The sequence below is a fragment of the Oncorhynchus mykiss genome, chromosome 16 (genome assembly GCF_057628025.1).
Source record: "Oncorhynchus mykiss isolate SJ-2025 chromosome 16, ASM5762802v1, whole genome shotgun sequence".
NCBI lineage: Eukaryota > Metazoa > Chordata > Actinopteri > Salmoniformes > Salmonidae > Oncorhynchus > Oncorhynchus mykiss.
Window position 1 is genome coordinate 13,414,116 of NC_143037.1, and position 20,442 is coordinate 13,434,557.

General features: G+C 44.5%; 1 protein-coding gene across 1 annotated transcript; it reads right to left on the minus strand.

Annotated features, from left to right (window-relative positions):
- Positions 1 to 1,265: 1,265 nt before the first annotated feature.
- Positions 1,266 to 20,442, minus strand: LOC110491395 (monocarboxylate transporter 12-B-like). The gene is made up of 6 exons (XM_021564804.3): positions 20,333 to 20,442; positions 10,983 to 11,086; positions 7,625 to 7,768; positions 5,577 to 6,171; positions 4,634 to 4,893; positions 1,266 to 3,877 (listed from the first exon to the last, which is right to left on the minus strand). The coding sequence occupies exons 1-6, from the start codon at positions 20,440 to 20,442 to the stop codon at positions 3,642 to 3,644; spliced, it is 1,449 nt and encodes a 482-aa protein (XP_021420479.3). The 3' UTR covers positions 1,266 to 3,641.

Genomic DNA, 20,442 nt, shown 5'->3' on the forward strand with positions numbered 1-20,442 from the left:
TGTGTGGGTGGACCATTTCAGTTTGGCCGTGATGTGTACGCCGAGGAACTTAAACTTTCCACCTTCTCCACTACTGTCCCGTCGATGTGGATAGGGGGCTGCACCCTCAAAAAATAGCCCTATTTGGTAAAGACCAAGTCCATATTACGGCAAGAACAGCTCAAATAAGCAAAGAGAAATCACTGTCCATCCTAACTTTAAAACATGAAGGTCAGTCAATCCGGAAAATTTCAAGAACTTTTAAAGTTCCTTCAAGTGCAGTCGAAAAAGCATCAAGCGCTTTGATGAAACTGGCTCTCATAAGGACCGCCAAGGGAAAGGAAGACCCAGAGTTACCTCTGCCGCAGTTCATTAGAGTTATCAGCCACAGAAACTGCAGCCCAAATAAATGCTTCACAGAGTTCAAGTAACAGACACGTCTCAACATCAACTGTTCAGAGGAGACTGTGTGTAGCAGGCCTTCATGGTCAAATTGCTGCAAAGAAACCACTACTAAAGGACACCAATAAGAAGAAGAGACTTGCTTGGGCCAAGAAACTCGAGCAATGGATATTACCCCAGTGGAAATCTATCCTTTGGTCTAATGAGTCCAAATTAGAGATTTTTGTTTCCAACCACCATGTATTTGTGAGACGCAGAGTAGGTGAATGGATAATCTCTGCATGTGTGGTTCTCACCGTGAAGCATGGAGGAGGAGGTGTAATGTGGTGTGGTGGTGATTTGCTGGTGACACTGTCTGTGATTCATTTAGGATTCAAGGCACACTTAACCAGCATGGCTACAACAGTATTCTGCAGTGATACGCCATCCCATCTGGTTGGCATTTGTTTTTCAACAGAACAATGACCCAACACACCTCCAGGCTGTGTAAGGGCTATTTGACCAAGAAGGAGAGTGATGTAGTGCTGCATCAGATGACCTGGCCTCCACAATCACCCGACCTCAACCCAATTGAAATTGTTTGGGATGAGTTGAAAGCAGCCAACAAGTGCGCAACATATTTGGGAACTCCTTCAAGACTGTTGGAAAAATAATTCCTGGTGAAACTGGTTGAGAGAATGCCAGGAGTGTGCAAAGCTGTCATCAAGGCAAAGGGTGGCTACTTTGAAGAATCTCAAATATAAAATATATTTTGATTTGCTTATCACTTTTTTTGGTTACTACATGATGTATGTGTTATTTCATATATTTGATGTCTTCAAAATTATTTTACAATGTAGAAAATTGTCAAAATAAAGAAAAACCCTTGAATGAGTAGGTGTGTCCAAACTTTTTAATGGTACTGTATATATACAATGTTTAAAAAAAAAATGTTGTTGGACATAAAATACTGTAAAATCACCAGAAAATCAGCTGAAAGTCATTTTAATTGATTAAATCTATTCCCAAGTATTCCCACGCATAGAGTGGCATATGTATTTGTGTAATCATTTGTATTGTAATCAAGGTTCGAAATGATTCTGTTTGACTCAAATACTATATCTCTTTGGTCTTCCCTGACCATCTGCTCAAGAAAAAAAAAACGGCCTTCAGCTGTGAATAGACTTTTACAAAGGAGCCATCCCACACTGGCCTTGGATCATGACTGCCCTCTCTTGTCAAAATAAGGTATTACGAAAAAACATGAAGACTGTCCACTTCAGAAATAATCTATTACAGAAAGGCACTATAACCCTGTCAGAATCTTCAGTGATATTAAAATTGATCAACTTCCTTAGTTCAATTTTAATTGGCAATCATGTCAACCCTGAAAAAGAAAGGCACATAAAAAAATAGCATCACAGGCATGATAGAGAGATTATTTAAAGTCCATATTTTGGCTAAAGTTTATCTGGTTACGGCAGAATTACTGTATTTACAGTGCCTTGCGAAAGTATTCGGCCCCCTTGAACTTTGCGACTTTTTGCCACATTTCAGGCTTCAAACATAAAGATATAAAACTGTATTTTTTTGTGAAGAATCAACAACAAGTGGGACACAATCATGAAGTGGAACAACATTTATTGGATATTTCAAACTTTTTTAACAAATCAAAAACTGAAAAATTGGGCGTGCAAAATTATTCAGCCCCCTTTACTTTCAGTGCAGCAAACTCTCTCCAGAAGTTCAGTGAGGATCACTGAATGATCCAATGTTGACTTAAATGACTAATGATGATAAATACAATCCACCTGTGTGTAATCAAGTCTCCGTATAAATGCACCTGCACTGTGATAGTCTCAGAGGTCCGTTAAAGCGCAGAGAGCATCATGAAGAACAAGGAACACACCAGGCAGGTCCGAGATACTGTTGTGAAGAAGTTTAAAGCCGGATTTGGATACAAAAATATTTCCCAAGCTTTAAACATCCCAGGGAGCACTGTGCAAGCGATAATATTGAAATGGAAGGAGTATCAGACCACTGCAAATCTACCAAGACCTGGCCGTCCCTCTAAACTTTCAGCTCATACAAGGAGAAGACTGATCAGAGACGCAGCCAAGAGGCCCATGATCACTCTGGATGAACTGCAGAGATCTACAGCTGAGGTGGGAGACTCTGTCCATAGGACAACAATCAGTCGTATATTGCACAAATCTGGCCTTTATGGAAGAGTGGCAAGAAGAAAGCCATTTCTTAAAGATATCCATAAAAAGTGTTGTTTAAAGTTTGCCACAAGCCACCTGGGAGACACACCAAACATGTGGAAGAAGGTGCTCTGGTCAGATGAAACCAAAATTGAACTTTTTGGCAACAATGCAAAACGTTATGTTTGGCGTAAAAGCAACACAGCTGAACACACCATCCCCACTGTCAAACATGGTGGTGGCAGCATCATGGTTTGGGCCTGCTTTTCTTCAGCAGGGACAGGGAAGATGGTTAAAATTGATGGGAAGATGGATGGGGCCAAATACAGGACCATTCTGGAAGAAAACCTGATGGAGTCTGCAAAAGACCTGAGACTGGGACGGAGATTTGTCTTCCAACAAGACAATGATCCAAAACATAAAGCAAAATCTACAATGGAATGGTTCAAAAATAAACATATCCAGGTGTTAGAATGGCCAAGTCAAAGTCCAGACCTGAATCCAATCGAGAATCTGTGGAAAGAACTGAAAACTGCTGTTCACAAATGCTCTCCATCCAACCTCACTGAGCTCGAGCTGTTTTGCAAGGAGGAATGGGGAAAAAATTCAGTCTCTCGATGTGCAAAACTGATAGAGACATACCCCAAGCGACTTACAGCTGTAATCGCAGCAAAAGGTGGCGCTACAAAGTATTAACTTAAGGGGGCTGAATAATTTTGCACGCCCAATTTTTCAGTTTTGGATTTGTTAAAAAAGTTTGAAATATCCAATAAATGTCGTTCCACTTCATGATTGTGTCCCACTTGTTGTTGATTCTTCACAAAAAAATACAGTTTTATATCTTTATGTTTGAAGCCTGAAATGTGGCAAAGGGTCGCAAAGTTCAAGGGGGCCGAATACTTTCGCAAGGCACTGTGCCTTCCATTTAGTGTCCATTTAGCATCTGAGGGAAGTCATTCCCAATTCTGAACTATCACGCTAGATTATGTGTACCAGTTGATGACCGTTTCTCATAATCTTCAATGTGCTTTGATATTCTAACAAAACAAATGCATAATTACACAAAAGCGTCCAATGTTAAGAATTTGCTGTGTTGACTGAAGGGTTCACATCTTTACTTGAGGCTGTGTAGAAGTCTGATCGGCAAGGCTCCTGTTTGGGGTCTGTGTTTTTATTTTTGGTTCTGTGCTTTTGGGTCCTGCGACAGTGGCGTATCCCCGTCACCGTGCTGATGACCAGGGAGCTGGAGATGAGGGCAAAGCCACTGAGGAAGAAGGTGGCCGTGTAGGTGCCTGTGGTGTCAACCAGCCAGCCTGCAGAGCGAGGAGGAGGAGGAATGAGGTATGAACATTGACTTTGGCTTTCACTTGATGGAAGAAAAAAAACGCATGTCTTGTGGACTTCCTGACTAATGCATGTGTTAATACATTCATAATTAATCATTTTATTCAGTAAACGTACACTGGTGGGTAATTTAACAAACTATTGCTGCACTTATGAAACAATATTTTCAAAGTAACGTCACGTGAACATTTGCAACTTTTGTCATTAATTGACCAATCAAGCATTGATGGGGTATTGTTCATACCAAGATACATCCTTGACAAAACATTATCATCCAAAGGTAAACTTTTGCAACATTGGTCATTAATTGACCAATGAAACATCAATGGTGTACTCTTCAGGCCAGTTTCCCAGACACAGATGGAAGTTCTCCATTGAAATAGATTTTTAGTCCAGGAATAGGTTTAGTCAGCAACTACAAATCATTTCAGAATCAGGACTGAATAATTGGGTCACTTTAGAATTACATAAGGTTACTGTAAGTGAGATTGTTTTCTGTTGAATTTGTTCAAAGAGACCAGCAGGCTTACTCTACTTGATCAGAGGGAGTATATGGGAGGTCCAGAAAGAAGTTAAATGTCTACTAATTGTTTACAACTTGCAAATGTGGTCTTGTACCACTAAGAGCTTTCATAAAGACCACTTTTGCGATCAGCAAACAACGTGGAGACATTTACCGCTATCTCTTTTGTACACCACCTGTTCTACGATTGGTTAGTACTTACCTCCTATTGGAGGGCTGAGCAGGTAAGGAATGGCATGTAGGAAGTAGACAATCCCTAGGGCGGAGGAGAGGTTATGTGTCCCCACAATGTCCGAGGTCACCACAGGTATGAGGGCAACGTAGGCGCCATCAAAGTACCCATAAAACACAGAGAAAGGCACCAGCAGGGCGAACGTCCGCAGGAGAGGGATGAAGAGGCAGCACACCCCCTCCATGCCCACTGCTATCATGTAGCACACATTACGATACTTCTTCAGGCACCTGGGGGTGAGAAAAACAGTGAACACAATCAGTCTGAAAACACAGATTTTTCATGTTGACCTTCTGAACGATTGGCGGCTTAACATCCAATGGCTTGTCAGAGGAAACCAGCTTTATCTTCAAGATACAATTGGGTAACAGCTCCATTTCGTTAGAGTAAAACTGGGTGACAAACAGTTCACTAAAAGGTGAGATTACAAGAAATGACTGAAAACTCTACATGTGACTGTTAAACACTCTGAATATGAATCTTTACTGGATAAGAAAAGGCTGGACCCATATCTATGTTAATGCATAGCTTCTCATTTTCACACAAAGACCTAAAGAAAGAGACAACGCAACAAATTAAGGTACATTTTGAACCTGTCTTCCGTTCCTAATAAAGGTAAGTTTTGAACCTGTCTTCCGATCCAAATAAAGGTTGAACCTGTCTTCCGGTCCAAATAAGGTTGAACCTGTCTTCCGGTCCTAATAAAGGTACATTTTGAACCTGTCTTCCGGTCCTAATAAAGGTACGTTTTGAACCTGTCTTCCAGGCCTAATAAAGGTATGTTTTGAACCTGTCTTCTGGTCCGAATAAAGGAATGCCGGCCTATTAAAGAGCAAGGGTGATTCGTGGAATGAAAATACCTATATTGTGTTGGCATACTCAATGGAACAACATCTTTAAAACTTTGGCTTACCTCCTGTCTACGAGCCAGCCGAAGGTGATGTTCCCCACGATGTCAATGACCCCCAGGATGGACATGAGGAAGGCGGCCTGGTGGTGGGTCACACCCACGTCCAGTGCATACGGAACCAGGTAAACGAAGGGCAGACTGCAGCCACTGGCTAGGAACAAGAAGCTCACTGCCAGCATCAGGAAGTCAGGCATGAGCAGGAAGCAGTACTCCTGCATGGACTGGAAGCAGAAGCAGCGGTGGCTGTTGTTGTTGTTGATCGCCAGTGATTCCTCTAACATGCTAACCACCGGAGCTTTCACCCCATATCCACACTCGGTGTCCAACGGGATTGGACCATGAGCCTCCTCTTCTTCTTTCAGAGTGATAGGGCGCAGTAATGCCCCACAAACACACAGGTTGGCAACAACACCCCCTAGGATGAGCAGGGCCCCACGCCATGAGTAGTGCTCTATGAGTATCTGGACGGCAGGGGCCAGGATGAAGGTCCCGATGCCACTGCCTGACATGGCGATCCCGTACGCCAGGGCTTTCCTTTCACAGAAATATGAGCCCACCATGGCTATGGCAGGGGTGTAGCAGAGGGCAAATCCAATACCTGTAAATTCAAAGACGATAAGGTTTTTGTTGTTTTTCTATGAGACATACTAGGGCATTCCTTTTGTCCCTGAATTACATTATTTGCATGATGTATAGGTGCCCTAATGATAATAATAATAATAATAATAATACATTGGATTTAAAGTGCCATAAAGGGGACAGCACTGAGCTAGCCTGCAACATCACTTCCTGGATTAGCTCAAACTGTGCATGTTGTGTCCACAGAAATCTCCTACGTGAGACGCCATCTCAACCGACTTCCTTGGCTTCAAATGAGCTATTGAGTCTTCACATAGGAATTAATGGTGTCACATGTTTGATGGCTTTGTCCATTCATATATATATATATATATATATATATATATATATATATAGGGCATTCGGAAAAGTATTCAGACCCCTTCACATTTTCCACATTTTGTTACATTACAGCCTTATTCTAAAATTGATTAAATAAGACACATCTGGGGAAGGGTGCCAAAAAATGTCTGCAGCATTGAAGGTCCCCAACAAAACAGTGGCCTACATCATTCTTAAATGGAAGAAGTTTGGAACCACCAAGACTCTTTCTAGAGCTGGCCAAACTTTTGGAGTTTGCCAAAAGGCACCTAATGGACTCTCTAACCATTAGAAACAAGATTCTCCGGTCTGATGAAATCAAGATTGAAGTCTTTGGCCTCATTGCCAAGCTTCACATCTGAAGGAAACCAGGCACCGCTCATCACCTGGCCAATACCATCCCTATGGTGAAGTATGGTGGTGGCAGCATCATGCTGTGGGGATGTTTTTCAGTGGCAGGGACTGGGAGACTAGTCAGGATCAAGGGAAAGATGAACGGAGCAAAGAACAGAGAGATCCTAGATGAAAACTTGCTCCAGAGCACCCAGGACCTGAGACTGGGTCGAAGGTTCACCTTCCAACAGTACAACGACCCTAAGCACACAGCCAAGACAATGCAGGACTGGCTTCGGGACAAGTCTCTGAATGTCCTTGAGTGACCCAACCAGAGCCCGGATGAACATCTCTGGAGAGACGTGAAAATAGCTGTGCAGCGACATTCCCCATCCAACCTGACAGAGCTTGAGAGGATCTGCAGAAAGGAATGGGAGAAACTCCCCAAATACAGGTGTGCCAAGCTTGTGGTGTCATACCCAAGAAGACTCGAGGCTGTAATCGCTGCCAAAGGTGCTTCAACAAAGTACTGAGTAATGGATCTGAATACTTATGTAAATGTGATATTTCAGTTTTTTTCAAATGATACATTTGCACGCACACACACACACACACACACACAAAAAAAAATGTTTGCTTTGTCATTATGAGGTATTGTGTGTAGACTGATGAGGGGAAAAAAATATTTGATACATTTTAGAATAAGACTGTACCATGGAAAAACTCAAGGGGTCTGAATACTTTCCGAATGCACTGTACAGTCATTGGGGGGGACCCACCTGTGAGGACCCCCAGGGTGAGGTACAGGTACTCCAGGCTGGTAGCGAAAGAGCTGAGGACCAGGCCGATGGAGGACAGAAAGCCACCAAGGATCACAGCGATGCGGCACGACAGACGGTTCCCAATGAAGCTGCCTAGAGGAGCTGTCAATCACAACAAAGTACACATGTTAATATGGGATTGTCTGCTGCACTACAGTAGTACAGTCAGTGCTCGTGAGAGGGGATAGCTTGGTGGCTCTGAGGTACCGGAACGCATGAGAATAAAAAAATGCTATAGGCAAAGAGCTTTGATCTGGTCAGACAATTCAAGCCCGACCCTACCAGAGCCCTACATAAAAAATATTTTATGAGACCCTACCAGAGCCCTACATAAAAAACATATTTTATGAGCCCAAGCCTAAATTACAAAACATGATTGTGCCGTAACGTTTGTACAATATATTGCCCTACCGCATATTACGCACGGCAACAAAACATAAAAGCACACTTTTAAGAGGTCTTTGAATAATTTGGTAAATAATTGGTTTAGGCTAGTGAAACAAACTCTAGCAGGCCTATCATTTTTGACTGTGGACTGCATTATTATGCATATACTGTATGCATTGGTTAGGGTAGACTATATCGACAATATTGATGTTCCCGAACAGATTTCAGTTGGTTTTCAATGTGGTGGCTTAAATGGGCTACTGTCTGTTTATCAAACCGCAGATGCGTTCCCGTCTGCGCTCTATAGGCCAGCATTCTACCGCCAACAACGTGCCTTTACCGTCTCTATTCTATCCTATTCAACCGCAAATAATGTTACATACCAGAACAATCCTATAAGAAAAAAATACAACTAAAAGGCATATTAAATAATTTGAGATAAATGTTAAAGTGCAAGGATGGAGAGAGTTGCATGTTGTCTATCAGAGCAGAGAAAAGGATAGGCTACAGATGCACGTTCTCTTTCTGTTTCACCACGGCAACTGCCACATCGTCTACAAGGTTGTGGAAGCCTAAACCAAGTCCCGGCTGCCCTAATCAATTCTCAGAGTATCAGGCTCGGGCTAAAACTCTGTGTTTTCACATTTATGGGTTTTTTGGGCAGTAGGGTAATTAATGAGGAGGAGTCATGGATTTAACTCTGAACGCTCTTATTCAAATTGTCACATTGCAAACTGTGAATATAATGTTTCATACAACTAGAGTTACTGGATCGGAGCACATAGTTTCCGGAACACAGTCTTACAAAACTCAGTACAGTATGTTCTTAGTTGTTTTACCTCTGCCAAAGACAGGTGTATCATGATTGATTTGTGGTTGGTGTACAATGCCAAGTACATCTTGTACTCTGATTTGACAAATATGATGAGTCATGTGCTGAGTAAAAAAGAGCAGGGGGAAAATACACATCCAGGTTGATAACTGAAAAGCTTATGTGTCATTGCGCAGGGGGTAATATGAGGACAAACCAGTTCTTGACTTTTACCACAGCTCTCACACCTCGACATGAACAAACACATGCAGATTCAGGAACAGAGGGAGTAACACCAATTCAGCAAAAAGTTCAGCTCCAAAAAGATACCCCACTGCTAATTTCAACACATATTAAATAGTTGCAAGTTAACATTTACTAAAATGTGTGTCACTTTGGACCATTGATACTGTGAGTTAATACAAGCCCATGAGAGGGGTTTGTGATCCGCAGCAGTCCTCTGTGACCCATGCTGACTAGCCTTGGCATACGCCTGCCTAAACATGTTACCTAAGTCAGTCTTGATAATGGCTGACACGAGTCAGCATAAAGGTCTATTTTTACATGCCTTTACCGTCTCTATCATAGTATCACATTTCACTGGGTGCAAGCAAAATAAACAAACTCCGTATGTGTTGGGGTCATAGGGTTGTAACACTGTTTTGGTATTTCAAGATGTTCTCTGTGTGTCGCTAACGTCTGTGTGTTGCTAACATTGTTCTCTCAAGAGCTAAATCGACAGGGAAAGAAGCAACCTCCTCTCTCTGTCTACTTTAGTCAGACAAGGGGTTGTCAGTACTTTGTTCTTAAATACTACTGCACTAATGTGTACAAACTAACAAGAAACAATGCTATGCCTTCAACCAAAAAGGTTTTTAAATTAAAGGCCAATCAACATGTCCAAAAGATCCAAGGAAGATCTCCATGGTGGAGATGAGAGAAAGCAGTGTATCCTGGAGAGTTGGGTGAGACTAACTAAAATAGCCAAAACATTCATACTTTCCTATGTAAGAGGGGTTAAAGATCCCAATCTAAGAGAAGCAGCAAAAACTGACCGATGGGTTGACTGAGTTACACACTGCCAGTCAGCGGCTTGTGACTTTATCAACTGAAGCATACCGTAACTTTGCTGTGTGATTGTAAAAAGCACATTTACATGACATTGTCTTCAGTCTTATATCTGGAGTATTTCTCCTGTCTTATCCAGTGTCCTGTGTGAAATGAAGTATGCTCTCTTTAATTCTCTCTCTTTTTCTCCTTTCTCTCTCTCTCTCTCTCTCTCTCTCTCTCTCTCTGTTTCTCTCGGAGGACCTGAGCCCTAGGACCATGCCTCAGGACTACCTGGCCTGCCTGATGACTCCTTGCTGTACCCAATACACCTGGTCGTACTGCTGCTCCAGTTTCAACTGTTCTGCCTGCGGCTATGGAACCCTGACCTGTTCACCGGACGTGCTACCTTGTCCCGGACCTACTGTTTTCAACTCTCTAGAGTTGACTACAGCAGGAGCGGTAGAGATACTCTGAGTGATCGGCTATGAAAAGCCAACTGACATTTACTCCTGAGGTGCTGACCTGTTACACCCTCTACAACCACTGTGATTATTATTATTTGACCCTGCTGGTCATCTATGAACATTTTAACATCTTGGCCATGTTCTGTTATAATCTCCACCCGGCACAGCCAGCAGAGGACTGGCCACCCCTCGTAGCCTGGTTCCTCTCTAGTTTTCTTCCTAGGTTTTGGCCTTTCTAGGGAGTTTTTCCTAGCCACCGCGCTTCTACGACTGCATTGCTTGCTCTTTGGGGTTTTAGGCTGGGTTTCTGTACAGCACTTTGTGACATCAGCTGATATAATAAGGGCTTTATAAATACATTTGATTGATTGATCATGTGTCCTAATTGGAAGTGAAATGATGCACCAAATATCACACCTAGTTGTTTTAGTTGTCAAACTGAGTTAACTTCTCCTTAGTCCTTTAACAGCTTTTATGTTTACATCCAATGAACCAAATTCATTTTATCACTACCCTGGGCATTGAGCAAGCCAATGCCAGGCCCAGCGTGAAGCCAGATCACTGTTGCTGAAGCAGCACTTGACTGAGGGCCATGATGACTTACCACACAACATAGTGGTGCAGTCCACCAGACTGTGGATCCAGGCTGTCCCTGAATAGTCCACTCCAAAGTGCATCTGAAACTCCACAAAGAAGATGGAGATGCATCTGGAACAGAAGAAAAGGCTCAAGATGAAGCTAAATCATGACAAATAACAACCATCTTGCACATTTCAAATAGGTATATTTTTCCTAGTGGTTTGTTTTGACTCAAATTTGACATGATACAACGTTGCACACACACACACACACACACACACACACACACACACACACACACACACACACAGACACACACACACACACACACACACACACACACACACACACACACACACGAACGGCTCATAATAATGGCCATAGCGGAGAAAAGGGAATGGCATCAAACACCTGGAAACCATGCGTTTCATGTATTTGATACCATTCCACTGATTCTGCCACATTCATTACCACTAGTCTGTCCTCCCCAATTAAGGTGCCACCAACCTCCTGTGGTACACACACACACACACACACTTCTGAGTGTATACAGCACATGTTCTCGGAACACACTGAGGTTTCTTCAATTATGTAATTACTCTTCTCCAGCTAGACATGGTGATGACCTGAGTGGTCAGAGGGAGTGATGCAATTGTAATGAATTGTGTAATCATGGAGCTGAGGGGAGAGCTGTAAAAAGCCTGGGACGTGTGGGAAGAACGCCTGCTTGGGGGTTAATGAGCCACAAGCTCCTCCGTCCGAGTCTGCAGCAAGGCTGCACCTGTACAAACTGTCCAGGACTAGCACCACGCAGACGATAAGAGACAAATCACTCACTGTGAATGTGACGGCCATCGGATTTTCATGTCCTCTCCAGCACTGGCCAGAGAACACACATGGGGGACCTATCGCACGGCAGGCCCCTATCGCACTGCAGGCCTCCGTCAGCCTGCTGTTTCCTCACACACGCACACACAAAAACGTGTACGCACCCTGTCTGCTACAGCTGTTTTAGGGGTTTAAACTCACTCACTAGACCTAAAAGAATCTCAGGATCACTGATGCATATCGAGAAAGCAGAGGAACAGGAGTTCACTGCCTAGATGTATTACCTTGGGTTACTTTCAAACCCTTGGTGGAATTTTCCCCATTCCTTCCAATTCTGACCAATTACTACTTTAGATTATATCTGGCAGAGTCACAACGTGCAATAGGGTAAAGGCTCAAGGTGACAATCTGAGCCGGCAAAATCAGTTTACAAATTATTGAATAATGTTGGAGGGACAAACATGCTCTTCCCTGTTTGATTGTTTTCTAATTCTATTCTACACAAAGGATTGCATGATGGAAATGTGAGACTATAATCTCCTTCTTTATCCCTCACCCAACAGGCAACCTGACTGAACTAGTTTTTTCAGTAATGCAATTCATTAAATCCCATTTAACCCTTGGCCTATAATGGTCGCGCTCCCGAGGAAATCCAATTAACATAATACAACATGTCCCCATCAAAATCCATCTGTTTAACTAGAGATATGTGTTTTTTTGCTGCATCTCAATCCACTGCATCCGCCAATATTGCCCTTCAGCATCTGCAATTAAAGGTTGCAGAGCTAGAGCGTGTTTTTCAGTCCATGAAACATCCCGAAAATCAGTCCTCTCATTCTTATATCTCTCAGATATAAGGCAGACACTTCAGAACAAATGTCCATGTAGTGAATCTGTTATTCAATGGGTTTGTTTATATTGGTTAATAGCAGAAATGCCAAATTCAATGTTTCATTCAATACTTTTTGTATATTTGTTTTTATACCTTAAGGGGTTTTAAAATTCAAAATCAAATAGCTAAATGATCTTTGGTATGACCATCTTAAAATAATTCCATATGTTAGCTTAGAACCCTCCTCCCCTAGCTTAGACAGGGTTAGACTCTAGAGGGTACACTCGGTAACAAAACTTGAAACATTGTGAAACCTTGAAACTACATTTTAGAGGAAATGTTCAAACACAACCATCCTCAGTCAGGGTCTGTAGTGCTTCACTGTAGTCCTATACTGAAGACTTTCTACTGACCTGCAGGTTGTTTACTAGGCACCCAGTGTAACCTGAACTGGAGAGTGTGATGGCAGAAGATACCTCTTGTCACTTTAGTAAATCTTGTTCTCATGTCATACTCAGTCCAAGTTGCACTATATATAGAGTTGACCTACAGTACCAGTCAAAAGTTTGGACACACCTACTCATTCAAGGGTTTTCCTTATTTTAACTTTTTTCTATTATTATAGAATAATAGTGAAAACATCAAAACTATGAAATAACACATATGGAATCATGAAGTAACCAAGAAAGTGTTAAAGAAATATTTTATATTTGAGATTCTTCAAAGTAGCCACCCTTTGCCTTTAACAGGCACACCTGTTAATTGAAATACATTCCAGGTGACTACCTCATGAATCTGGTTGAGAGAATGTCAAGAGTATGAAAAACTTTTATCAAGGCAAAGGGTGGCTACTTTGAAGAATCTCAAATATAACATACAGTGGGGCAAAAAAGTATTATATTTACTTATTTTCCACCATATACTTATTTTCCACCATAATTTGCAAATAAATTCATACAAAATTCTACAATGTGATTTTCTGGATTTTTTTCCCTCATTTTGTCTGTCATAGTTGAAGTGTACCTATGATGAACATTACAGGCCTCGTTCATCTTTTTAAGTGGGAGAACTTGCACAATTGGTGGCTGACTAAATACTTTTTTTGCCCCACTGTATATTTTGATTTGTTTAACACTTTTTTGGTTACTACATGATTCCATATGGTTTGATGTCTTCACTAATATTTCAGAAATGTAGAAAAACCATTGAATAAGTAGGTGTATCAAAACTTTTGACTGGTAATGTATATTACATACACAGTTTGGAACTGGTTCTGGGAACAGAACCAGAAACAAAAGTGATCTTTACTGTTCCCGAACAGAACCGTTATTTTAAAAGTATTAGAAATGGTTTATAACGTTCTTTACGTAACAAGCATTTTTTTTCCAGACCCACATCACATAGAATAAACATTACATCATATGTAATAACATTTGTATCATACTATAACCGTGCAATTATTCAAAAAAAAATTGTAATGAAAAGGATGTACAATGTTTCTGTGTAAGATAATACAGATTTTTTAACACTTTTCACCTCATACACTAAATACATAGCCCACCATTATAGAATGGATGGATAGCCTACATCAAGTTTGTGTCACACCCTGATCTGTTTCACCTGTCTTTGTGATTGTCTCCACCCCCCTCCAGGTGTCACCCATCCTCCCCATTATCCCCTGTGTATTTATTCCTTTGTTCAAGGTTTGTCTGTTGCCGTTCGTCCTGTTTGTTCAAGTCAACCAGCGTTTTGTGTCTCAGCTCCTGCTTTTCTTATCTCTCTTTTCTCGCCCTCCAGGTTTTGATCCTTGCATGTTCTGACTCCAAGCCCACCTGCCTGACCACTCTGTCTGCCCCTGCCCCTGATCCTGCCTGCCGACCTGTACCTTTGCCCCCCTCTGGATTACCGACCTCTGCCTTACCCTGAACCTGAGCCTGCCTACCGGCCGGTACCATTGCCCCGCCTCTGGTTTACCTTGTCCTGTCTATTGCCTCTCCTTGTTGGAATATTAAACCATTGTTTATTCGACGCGGTCTGCATCTGGGACTTACCTTCATACCTGAGAGTATGAACTGGCCATGACTGACCCAGCAGACCCGGGCCAGCTGCACAACCCATCTCCTCCCAAGGAGCCTCCATTGGTAGGCACTAGGAATTGCTTCGTGGGCTGATGGAGGGGTCCAAACGTTGGCTGAGCACCATGACCGGGCGCCGGAGAAGAAGGTAGACGTTTTACGTGTCCCCAACTGATTGTGTTTTTTTGTTTGTTTATCTGCGTGGTTTGTAGTTTATTATTTTACTATTTTTTACATAATGTTGCCGTTACAGTCTCTTATGACCGAAAATAACTTCTAGACATCAGAACTGTGATTACTCACCAAGGACTAGCAGAATCCTTTTTCTTCTTTCACGACTCTGATGAGTCCGAGGATATACGGCTCCTTCGGGAACAGGCCCTGACCCTCGATGATCTGCGTGAAAAGGATGTGGAGAAAGATAGGCCGGAAGGCAGGCTGCCTTCTGAGGAGTAGGAGGCGATCGCAAACATGCAATCTTTGGATAATAAAATGGATGAGGTATTAGGAAGAGTAAATACCAATAGGACGTTAAAAACTGTAACATCTTATGCTTCACGGAATCGTGGCTGAACAATGACAATATCAACATACAGCTGGCTGGTTATATGACATCCCGGCAGGATAGAACAGAGGCATCTGGTAAGACAAGGGACAGCGGTGTATGTATTTTTGTAAACAACAGCTGGTACACGATATATTAGGAAGTCTTGAGCCATTGCTCGCCTGAGGTAGAGTTTCTCATGATAAGCTGCAGACCACATTACCTACCGAGAGAGTTTTCATCTATATGCTTTGTAGCTGTTTACATCTCACCACAGTCAGAGGCTGGCACCAAGATAGCATTGAATGAGCTCGATTCCTCAAAGCAAACAAAAAAACGCTCACCCAAAGACGGCGCGCCCAGTAGCCGGGGACTTTAATGCAGGGAAACTTAAATCAGTTTTACCTAATTTCTATCAACATGTTAAATTTGCAACCAGAGGGAAAATAACTCTGGACCACCTATATTCCACACACAGAGATGCATACAAAGCTCTCCCTCACCCTCCATTTGGCAAAATCTGACCATAACTCTATCCTACTGATTCCTGCTTACAAGCAAAAATTAAAGCAGGAAGCACCAGTGACTAGATAAATAAAAAAGTGGTCAGATGAAGCAGATGCTAAGCTACAGGACTGTTTTGCTAGCACAGACTGGAATATGTTGCGGGATTCCTCCAATGGCATTGAGGAGTACACCACATCTGTCATTTGCTTCATCAATAAGTGCATTGATGACGTCTTCCCCACAGTGACCGTACGTACATACCCCAACCAGAAACCATGAATTACAGGCAACATCCGCACTGAGCTAAAGGCTAGAGCTGCCGCTTTCAAAGAGTAGGACTCTAACCCGGAAGCTTATAAGAAATCCCGCTATGCCCTCCGATGAACCATCAATCAGGCATAGCGTCAATATAGGACTAAGATCGAGTCGTACTACACCGGCTCTGACGCTCGTCGGATGTGGCAGGGCCTGAAAACCATTACAGACTACAAAGGGAAGCACAGTCAAGAGCTGCCCAGTGACACGAGCCTACTGGACGAGCTAAGCAACTTCTAAGCTCGCTTCGAGGCAAATAACACTGAAACATGCATGAGAGCACCAGCTGTACCGGAAGACCTTTAGACAGGTCAACATTCGCAAGGCTGGCAGGGTCAGACGGATTACCAGGATGTGTACTGAGAGCATGCGCTGACCAACTAGCAAGTGTCTTCGCTGACATTTTCAACCTCTCTCTTTGTCCGAGTCTGTAATAGTTTTGTAACATGTTTTAAGCAGACCACCATAGTGCCTGTGCTCAAGAACACTAAGGTAACCTGCCTAAATGACTACTGATCCGTAGCACTCACGTCTGTAGCCATGACGTGCTTTGAAATGCTGGTCATGGCTCACATCAACACGATCATCCCAGAAACCCTAGACCCACTCCAATTTGCATACCACCCCAACAGATCCACAGATGATGCAGTCTCTATTGCACTCCACACTGCCCTTTCCCATCTGGACTGAAGGAACACCTATGTGAGAATGCTATTCATTGACTACAGCTCAACATTTAACAAAATAGTGCCCTCAAAGCTCAACAATAAGCTAAGGACCCTAGGACTAAACATCTCCCTCTGCAACTGGATCCTGGACTTCCTGACGGGCCGCCCTCAGGTAGTAAGGGTAGGTAACAACACATCCGCCACGCTGAGCCTCAACACAGGGGCCCCTCAGGGGTACGTGCTCAGCCCCCTCCCGTACGCCCTGTTCACTCATGACAGCACGGCCAGGCACGACTCCCAACACCATCATTCAATTTGCCGAAGACACAACAGTGTGTTGTGTTTGTTGCCTGATCACCGACAACAAAGAGACAGCCTATAAGGAGGAAGTCAGAGAACTGGCCATGTGTATTGCCAGGACAACAACCTCTCCCTCAACATGATCAAGACAAAGGAGATGATTGTGGACTACAGGAAAAGGATGACCGAACACACCCCCATTCTCATCAACGGGGCTGCAGTGGAGCAGGTTGAGAGCTTCAAGTTCCTTGGTGTCCACATCACCAACAAACTAACATGGTCCAAGCACACCATGACAGTCGTGAAGCGGGCACGACAAAACCTAGGAGACTGAAAAGATTTGGCATGGGTCCTCAGATCCTCAAAAGGTTCTCCAGCTGCACCATCGAGAGCATCCTGACTGGTTGCATAACTGCCTGGTATGGTAAATGCTCGGCCTCCGACCGCAAGGCACTACAGAGGATAGTGCGAACGACCCAGTACATCACTGGGCCCAAGCTTCCTGCCATTCAGGACCTCTATACCAGGTGGTGTCAGAGGAATGCCCTGAAAATTGTCAAAGACTCCAGCCACCCCAGTCATAGACTGTTCTCTCTGCTACCACATGGCAAGCGGTACCGGAGAGCCAAGTCTAGGTCCAAGAGGCTTCTAAACAGCTTCTACCCCCAAGCCATAAGACTCCTGAACATCTGGTCAAATGGCTACCCAGACTATTCACATTGCCCCCCTCATCTATGCATTGTCACTTTAATTAACTCTACCTACATGTACATATTACCTCAGCTAACCGGTGCCCCCGCACATTGACTCTGTACCGGCACCCCCCTGAATATATTGTTATTTTTTTACTGCTCCTCTTTAATTACTCGTTACTTTTATCTCTTATTCTTATCTATATTTTTTAAACTGCACTGTTGTTTAGGGGTAAGTAAGCATTTCACTGTAAGGTCTACACCTTGTATTCGGCGCATGTGACTAATAAAATTTGATTTTATTTGGACATGCTGCTGGAGCAATTCAGCGGGTGGTCTGGGGGGCAGCCTACCACGGTGGTAACCCCACCACCCCTCAGCAACTCGGCAGTTAGCAGTGCCGCCCCACTGGCCACTTCACCTTCCCGGGAGCCGGAATGCTTTAATGGAGAGCCGAGCACGTGTTGGGCGTTTCTAGCTCAGTGTGGCCTCATTTTCAAGCTTCAGCACCCACCTTCCCCTCTGATCGCTCCAAAATAGCCTACCTCATCACGCTGATGTCTGGAAGGGCTCTCTCCTGGGCTACCGCCGTATGGGAACAGGAGCCGACCATATGCACGAGCCTGGAGGTGTTCATGGGAGAGTTGAGGAAGGTCTTTGATGCCCGGAAGCTAATCCAGCTCCTGTAGGATTCCCGCACTGTGGCCGACTATGCAGTGGATTTCCGTACGTAGGCAGAGAAGAGTGCGTGGAACCCGGAAACACTCTTCGACATGTTCCTGCATGGCGTCTCGGAGGAGGTTAAGGACGAGCTTGCAGCTCGGGAGTTACCCACAGTTACCCACTTTTATCGCCGCTTTATCCAGGGTTACAGAACCCTGGCCTCCCCCTGCCCTCACCTCTACCAAGGTTCTGTTCACGTGGGCCACGGCCACGGACTGGGCGTTCCGGGACCTTAAACACCGCTTCAACGCGGCCCAGCTCATGGTGCAACACATCTTCCGGATCCATGGACTGCCCGTGGACATGGTCTCTGACCGCAGCCTTCAGTTCTCATCCCGGTTCTGGAAGGCGTTCTGCACCCTCTTTGGGTCGTCGGCCAGCCTGTCCACAGGGGTCCACACCCAGTCTAATGGACAGTTGGAGCAGGACCTCAACCAGGACCTCAAGACCATCCTGAGCTGCCTGGTCTCCACCAAACCCCACCACCTGGAGCCAGCAGCTGGTGTGGGTGGAACACGCCCGCAACACCCTTCCCTGGTCTGCCACGGGCATATCATCGTTTGAGTGTTCCCTGGGATATCAGCCCCCGCTCTTCCCTGAGCAAGAAGAGGAGGTCGGCATACCTTCTGCCCAGATGTTTGTCCGCCACTGTCGCCATGCCTGGAGGAGAGCCCGGTCCGCCCTCCTCAAGACCACCTCCAGGTGTAGATGACAAGCGGATAACCATCGGAACCCGGTTCCCGGTATCGTCTCGAGCAGAAGGTATGGCTATCCATCCGGGATTTGCCCCTCCGAGTGGAATCCCCAAACTCTCCCCCCGGTTTATCGGCCCTTTCCCCATCTCCAAGATCATTAGCCCCTCTGCTGTTCATCTTCTGTTTCCCCGTACCCTTCGTATACATCCCACCGTTCATGTGTCCAGAGTCAAACCCATGTCTCACAGCCCTTTGTCTCCCGTTTCCAGGTCCAACCCTCTCCCCCATCTCATCGACGGCCAACCGGCTTACACGGTGATGCGTCTCCTGAAGGTTCGACATCGGGTCTGGGGGTTCCAGTATCTTGTTGGCTGGGAGGGTTATGGCCCGAAAGAGAGGTGCTGGGTCACTGCCAGGGACATCCTGGACACAGGCCGCATTGCGGATTTTCAGCGCTGACACCCCGGTCATCCAGGTATGTGCCCTGGTAGGACGCCAGGTGGTGGTACTGTCACACCCTGATCTGTTTCACCTGTCTTTGTGATTGTCCCCACCCCCCTCCAGGTGTCACCCATCTTCCCCATTATCCCCTGTGTATTTATACATGTGTTCTCTGTTTGTCTGTTGCCAGTTTGTCTTGTTTGTTCAAGTCAACCAGCGTTTTGTGTCTCAGCTCCTGCTTTTTTCAGTCTCTCTTTTCTCTCCCTCCTGGTTTTAACCCTTGCCTGTCCTGATTCCGAGCCCACCTGCCTGACCACTCTGCCTGCCCCTGATCCTGCCTGCCGACCTGTACCTTTGCCCCTCTCTGGATTACCGACCTCTGCCTTACCCTGAACCTGAGCCTGCCTACCGGCCGGTACCATTGCCCCGCCTCTGGTTTACTGACCCCTACCTGCCTTATCCTGTTTATTGTCTGCCCCTGTTGGAATATTAAACTATTGTTTATTCGACGTGGTCTGCATCTGGCTCTTACCTTCATACCTGATAGTATGGTTAAGTTTTGTTTGACATTATAACGTGTCCCACAAACGTAACTGTACTTAAACATGTAAAAACAAATGCTGATAATCTGATTTGATGGTACGCCCACTTATACTGTAAAATAAACACACAGGCTTATCACTCCACAGTTCTCAGAGTTGTGTCAGGACCAAGCTAGGGGGAACTCCATGACCCTCTCTTCCTGACAGACTTACCTGGTGACGGCACGTGTGCAGACAGTGACCAAGAAGCAGCCGGCCACAATCATCCAGCCCCAGCCCCCATCAGGAGGGGGGACCGCTGGTCTCTTTTTCCCCTGAGCCAT